This window comes from Cynocephalus volans, chromosome 4 (genome assembly GCF_027409185.1).
Source record: "Cynocephalus volans isolate mCynVol1 chromosome 4, mCynVol1.pri, whole genome shotgun sequence".
NCBI lineage: Eukaryota > Metazoa > Chordata > Mammalia > Dermoptera > Cynocephalidae > Cynocephalus > Cynocephalus volans.
Window position 1 is genome coordinate 147794135 of NC_084463.1, and position 7704 is coordinate 147801838.

Sequence of the window (7704 nt, forward strand, 5' to 3'; positions counted from 1 at the left end):
CAGTTCCGTGGAGACCCGTGGAGACCTATATTAAGTAAGGTACTCACTCAACACATAGTCCACTATTAAAGTAACAATGAAAAATACTTTCACATCAGCTTTATCCCAGTACAACTGGAACATTTCCAGTGTCATGATTGTAAGTGACATTACCATTACCAAAAAGGATTTTTAAAATTTATTATTTAAATAAAACATGCAGTGCTACTGGGTTAAAAATATATTTTTTTACCCTTACATGTGAGATGGATATTACAATTCTGACATCCAGAAGACACCAAATCTAGACAAACTATGTAACTTGTTCAAAGTCATATGCTTTATAACAGAATATTTGAAATTAGTCTCATCATGACATGAGGGATATATATACTTTGCCCTTTCATATGGCAATCCCATACCAATCATTGTAATGCAATATGTTACTACAACGACTACTCCATTGTAATATTTCTTGAGAAGATATCTGACTACAATTCAGTACAACCTTATGAAGAATAAGATTTTGATACGATGGTTCATACCATATTTACATCATTGCATTTATGTGCTCTTCTTCCAAGACTTTGGTATGTATAAGAACTGAGCAAAATTTGCATACAATGACACATGGATCTTAATTGCACTAATGAGACTTAAAAATAATCTTTAATTTCTGTCTCTTCCCTAATACTTAAATCAACATATAGAGCATTTTCAACACCAAAGAAAGTTCCCTCATACTTTAAACTTCCCTGAGCCACTTCTATCATAAGAAAATTTTCCTCAAATTTTAACCCACAAACAACATTCTCTCATCCCCATGCAACAGAATTCATTCCTTAGACTTATTTTTTCTATTCCTGAATCTTGCATACATGGAATCATACTATATATGGCTTCTTGATCTGGCTTCTTTCATTCACCAAATTTTTTTTAAAAATTATCTATGTTGTATTTGTTTTGTCACATTATGTTCCTTAGTATGAATATATAAAACATATACAATTCTTTAATACTTCTATTGATGGATATTTGAATTTTGGATTATTATGAAAAGTCTAGTTTAATCTCCTGTATAAGTTTATCTTTTTGACATAAGCATTAATTTTTCTTGGTCAAAGATATGAGTAGAATTACTAGAATTAGGGTGTGTTATATTTAAATTTAGAAGAGATGGCTAGGTTTCAAACTTATTGCAGCATTTTACATTGCCGACAGCGACATATAATGATCTGATTTTCTCCACATCCTCACCAATATTTAATGTAGGAAGTTGTAGAGTATTTTTTTTTCTTTTAATGTTTAAAATAGGAGTGGTAACTGGTATACTTTTCTGTGTGCTTGTTAGCCATTCATTTATCTTCATTTGTAAAGTTTCTAAACTTTTGCCCAATTTTAAAAGTTGTTTTTTCTTTTTATTAATATTTTAATATTTTATACTGCTCTAGATGAAACTTTTTCAGATTTCCTTCCAGAAGCTTTATTGTAAAGACATTTATATTTAGTTCTTTGACATAATATCCTGCAGTGATACAAAGCAGAGCCATTTTAGTATTTGGGGGATAAAACCCTCTCCTTCCCAAGATCTCCTCATACAGAAAATAGATTATGATGCAGGTAATGGGATAAGAAGGAGGAGCTAGAAAGGTCATAAAGCCACAAGCTGAGTTGAGGTACATACTACCCTTCTGTAGGGTAAATGCTGGACATAGCCCTATTCCCCCTCCTCATGCATACCAGAGTTCCCCCTCCCCCCTGGGAAACTACCCCTGGCAAAGGCAGTTACCCACGGAAAGGCATGTTCCCTTTAAGATCAATGGAAAACTGGAGGCAGCAGGGACCCTAAGTAAGGGAATCAGCATGCTGGTGCTAAAACACTCTGGCACCAGGACAGTAGCAAGTAGATTATCTTATCTACTCAGCCGTATCTCCCATGTGCTCTGAGTTATGTGATCTGGGTGAGAGTCTGTGCATAAGTTTGCAAATGATTTACTCCCCTACTTTGATCTGTTCACTACGTAACTTGTATGTACCCTGTGGTGGTGCAGATAACTAGCAGGCCTGTCAATGTCAGCGACTCCCATAAGACTAATAAACTGATATCTCTACCTATTATAATACTGGGTGAGTTCTTTGGAATAGGCAGACAGTACGTGAGTGCCCTCTCAGTTTTGGGGCTCCTGTGATGCAATTGGCATAGATGGCAGTCTATTCCCAAGAAACTACTCATTGAAGCAGCCAAGGGAGAGAAAGAAGGTATGGGAGGAATGTCGCAGGGGGAAATATCTGAGTGGGCCACTAGTTCAATGTGGTCTGATACTGCAAGCTTGAAAAAATAGCTGGGGACTACCACATGATTACAGGGACACACTGCAAATCGAGGAAGGGCTGCTGGAGGTGCTGAAGGCAGTTGAGGAAAGAGGAGGTATGCAAGGAAAAAAGAATACAAGGCCATGGCCTTTCCTCTGCTGGCTCAGGCTAGTGACTGAAAAGGAAAATGAGTCATGAAATCAAGGACAAAGGTTAAAGGAAGAATTACAATTAGAAAGAGAGGCTCTTTTAACTCAGGCTGATAGCAAGGATATGATAGTGTGTCAGTTGGACTGAGTCATGGACCACCTTCACGATTTGGTGTGCTGTTTTGCTAAAATAAAAGGAAAGTATCTGCTGCAGGCCAAGATCCATGCTGTAATTTCAAACCGAGAGTGGAATCCTAGAAAATGGGAACCCACTTCTGAGACTGATATCTTGGATGAAAAAGATGAGAATTTCCAAGTGGAGGTAATTGATGTTTAAGCAGGAAATCTTCAGGCTAGACCAGCAATAATACAAAAAGCTTAAGACTAGGCAAGAGCAACCAGAAGGGCAGAACACGCAAGATTTACCTCCTCTGCTAAAATGCATACATACAATTGCCGGCCCTTACACTTCAGCAGAGCTGGTAGAACTGGCTGCTAAGTTTTGGCAGAAAGGGAGAGAAAGCATTCCTGGGTGGCTACACCATTTGTGAGATACCAGGGCCAATGGTATAATATTGTCGGGGGATGAACTGGCAAAAATGGCATTGGTCACCAACCATCCCTCACTCCCGCAGCACATTTACAATATAACAAAAATGCCTCCCTGTTGACTTGGATCAAGGCAGGCTGCTGTGCCACATGGCCGGGCGAAGGGAGCATCCCGGAGTGCCCCCTTGGTGATCTACTGTCGAGGAATTGCAAGAATTCCCTAGGGAATTGTGTATGAGACATTTCATTTATCAAGACCCCTTCTGTGGTCCAGACTTGGTGCAGTTTGCTGGAGGAGTGAAAGGCAGTGTTGTGCAGTCGGCTCCCAGTTGCTACTATGGAATGTTGGTATCTGTCACCCCTAGTAGGGCAATGTCACCCCTAGTAAGGCAATGTCACTCCTAGTAAAAGTTATTTTGTAAAAATGTTTTTCCTCTTTATCTGAATCTCCTCATATTCAGTAGGTTAAATAGAAAATTTAAGTTTTAAATGTGATAGACTCATTTGAATGTTAAGAATATTAGGAGTCCATTTAATCCAACTTTACAAACTATCATTTACTCTTTTTACAAAATTGCCTTTAAGTTTTAGGGGATGGGCATCCCCTGAATTTGTACATGATTGAATTCATTTTCTATACTTGACGTGGTTCTAGGTATTCACAGATTTTATTATATTTGAAAATATTTAACTGATAAATAAAAGTTGTATCTTTTCAAGGTGCACAGTGTGTTCATTTCATATGTGTACATTGTGCACCAATTACCACAGTCAAATAAACTAATACATGTACCACCACCCATAGGTACCTGTTGTGTGTGTGTGTGTGTGTGTGTGTGTGAATGTGGTAAAAACACTTGAAATTTCTCTCTCATCAAATTTAAAATAAACAATGCAGTATTATAAACTATGGTCTCCATGTTGTACACTAGATTCCCCAGAACTTATTTATCTTACAACTAAACCCTCTGTCTTTTCTCCTCTCCTAATCTGAAAAAGGATCAAGTGAGATTCTACTCTCTGCCATCTCAGGGTGACATCAGCGAAGCACAAAAATAACATTGAGATAATATAGGGCAGTTGCTCAGAGCATGAATTCTGGACCAGGATCACCTGATTTTGAAACCTGATTCTAATACCTAATACCTTGGTGTAGTCTGACAATTTATTTACTTCTCTAAGTCTCTATGTTAAATATCTGAAAAATATAACTTTTAGTAGAAACTACCCCACAGAGTTGTTGTGATGACTCAGTTAAATGAGACATGAAGAATGCCTTTCATATACTCCTCAGTAATTGTGATATATTATTACCTGTTTGTTCCTAGGACCTTCTTAAAGATTTAATTTACTACATCAGCAATATGGTAATGTCTGTCCTCACGTGACAATTCACTTTAATTTTATTCCAGTGAAATGAATTTATTCAAGTTTCATTGGCCACTCATGATATTTTATTTTGTGATGTTAAACTAAGGAAATTTTCCAGACTCTGATAGCTTTCATAAAATATTAGGTTTATTAAAAGTGAATAAAAGTTAGCAAAATTACATGGGAAAATATGTGGAGTTACAAGTAGCAACTATGTCCAAGGGACATCTACAAAGGTCGAAAGAAAAATACAGTATAGTGCAATCCATGTGAATATTTTCATTTGCTTCTCACAAGTAGAACATTAAATTGATGCAGTCAAACAATGAAGGACAAAACACAGCACATCTTCAAAGTCTCAGTGCATCTTCAGAATGGCCAAACTTGAGAAAAGTCAGTCCAGTGAAAAACAAGCAACAAAACCAATTCATCATAGAATAGTTTCACACAAACATATGAAAACAGCTATCACACAAGTTATAAACATGGTAATTGCTTTTTTTAGGTAAACAAGAAAACAATCTATGAAAGCAAACAGGCAGTTATTAAGTGAGAACAACTGGGGGAAATGTACAAACCTAAGAATGTCTATTAATAGCTTCTAAATTCTTACCTTAACTGATATACCCACTAGTATCAACAAAATGAGCTTATTGAGACAAAATCAGGAGCCAGTCAGAATCTATGGGTTATTAAGTTACAAAGAAAGAATGTTCATATATGGAAATAAAGTCTTTGTGAGGAGAAAACATGGGATCGCATTGTTTGGAATAGTTATTACTTGAGCACATTCATCAGACTTCAGATTACTACATATTATGTCAGCAACCAGTACTGAGCACAACTCCAAAATGTGCCAGCAAAAAGTGTGAAGGCTAAAAGATAAAGAGAGAGCTCGTGTACACACAAACCCATGAACACACACACACAAGCAGAAACATACACACAATCACTGTAAATTTTATTCCAACAGATGATAAAGAACAAGAACCCTTGCCAGTCCCATATGCAGTTACCACTGTTCCCTACTCCCACTCAGCATATTCACTTGCCTATTTTTTTTTTTTTTTAGTCTGCATATATGGAACACACTTTGCTGTTCTATAAAACTGACTTACTATGCATACACTTTCTCTGTTCCTCTCATGGAAGACAAAGATTTTCAGTGTTATGTTTGTTAATCTATATACAACAATTAGGAGACCCTGGTATATACAAGACTATGTATAAATACATGTTGAATCCATTTGTGCTTGCTATTCTTTCTGAAGACATACAGAGCAAAGATTGACACCCATAACACTCCTTTTAAAAATCATACATAATGAAAAATATTGCATAAGTTATTCAATGTTCTTTGTAAGGCATATTTTACATCTTTGTTCCTCAAGCTATAGATCAAGGGATTCAACATGGGTATAACCAGGGTGTAAAATATGGAAGTCACTTTATCAGTGTCGGAGGAATGACTGGATTTGGGCTGCACATACATAAATATCAATGTCCCATAGAACACTATGACCACAGTCAGGTGGGATCCACAGGTAGAGAAAGCTTTGCGCCTGCCCTCAGTAGAGTTCATCCTGAGAACAGTTACGAGGATGAGCAGGTAAGACACAAGAACTACCAGAAGAGATGAAATCAAATCAAAAGCTGCTAATATCAGAATTATCAATTCAATTTCTTGTGTATTTGAGCAAAGCAAAGATAACAAGGGGATACTGTCACAGTAGAAATGTCTGATGATATTGTAGCCACAGAAGGATAAGGTGAAAATCTTGATGGTAACTAGAAGAGACACAAATGTGCAGTAGAGATAAGGAATTGCCACCAACAGTCGACATACCCTTTGTGACATAACAATTGTGTAGAGGAGAGGGTTACAGATGGCCACATATCGATCATAGGACATTGCGGAGAGTATAAAAAGTTCACTAACAATGAAGACAAGAAAGAAAGCTAGCTGTGTGGCACAAAAATAATAGGAGATTGTGTTCTGATCTGCAACAAAATTTACTAACATTTTAGGTCCCACAGTTGTTGAATAACCAAGATCAGTAAGAGCCAGGTGTCTGAGAAAAAAGTACATGGGGGTTTGCAGCCTGGAGGCCACCTTGGTGAGAATTATAATGCCCAAGTTGCCAACTACTGAGATTACATAGATGATGAGAAACAGCCCAAATAATGGAGCCTGCAGCTCAGGGCGATCAGTGATGCCCGTCAGAATGAATTCGTTCACCACTGTTAGGTTGTGTTTTTCCATCCAGATGTATCAGAAAACCTATTCTAGACAGAGACATAATCATACTCAATAGCTTTCCTGTATTATCACCAGGGAGAATTTTAGGAGGCAAAACTAGTATAAATAATATACATCTGAACTTTCTTAATTATATTACAATATAAACAAATGTCTTGCAAACAAAAATATGTGTAAGTAGAATTAGATAGAGATAGAGTTAGACTAGTGCTTTTCATCATGGGTTGATTTCACTCACCAAACATTTTCCAATGTATAGAGACATATCCTATGTCACAATTGCGAGGTTGGCTGCCATCAGCATTTACTGGTTAGAAGGTAATTAAGTTGCTAAACATCCTGCTGTATCCAATATCTATTCCACAACTATATCTACATCCAAATTCCAATACTGCTAAGGTTGAGAAATCCTGATAATATGTGTAGATATATAATAAATAGATAGATGTAAACATATAAAGATTTAGATATACAAGGCAAATTTTGAAAAGTTGAAACAATGTTTAAACTGGGTTTTCAATATGTGGATGATTATTATACTACTCTTTTAATTTTTCTGTATATTTGTAATCACATTTGTAGTCATATTTATAAATTGCATCTAATAACATGTCATAATATAATTTTAGTTATAAAAAAAAATCAAACCATAAATTCCAAAATGGTACTCCTAAAACTGGTACTTCAAAACTCCTTCTCTTCAAATAATGCTTTTCACATCTGAACGTGATGTAGAAAACCCATTTATCTCATGAAGAGATGGGAAAAAAATCATAGCTATACACTTATGAAATTATAATTGAATGTTAAATCATTTTAAAAGGGTCACAAAGAAGAGCCCAGAATCAATAAATAAGTATTTAAAAGGACATGTACATGACTGACTAAGGACTTGTACATGATTGTACATGATTAACTAAGAAACCTGCAGTTTCTTCGTTCTGCCATTTTTAAAATATGTAAATCCTTTTAGCTGTGTTTCATTTGCTCTCAGTTTTGGCCTTAATTAGAGATAACATTATTTATATAAAACAAATACTTTATAAACATATGCCATAATGGTATTTTAAAGATGCTTATGAG

The 7704-nt window shown here is 36.0% G+C and overlaps 1 protein-coding gene across 1 annotated transcript; it reads right to left on the minus strand.

The window, feature by feature from the left end:
* Positions 1-5676: 5676 nt before the first annotated feature.
* LOC134375152 (olfactory receptor 8K3) lies at positions 5677-6624 on the minus strand. Its single transcript, XM_063093345.1, has one exon. It carries the CDS (start codon positions 6622-6624, stop codon positions 5677-5679), a length of 948 nt encoding a protein of 315 aa, XP_062949415.1.
* Between the last annotated feature and the right edge of the window lie 1080 nt (positions 6625-7704).

What these genes read in the sequence shown, in the direction of transcription:
- LOC134375152 (XM_063093345.1), bottom strand. Translation starts at nt 6,624, where the DNA reads ATGGAAAAACACAACCTAACAGTGGTGAACGAATTCATTCTGACGGGC.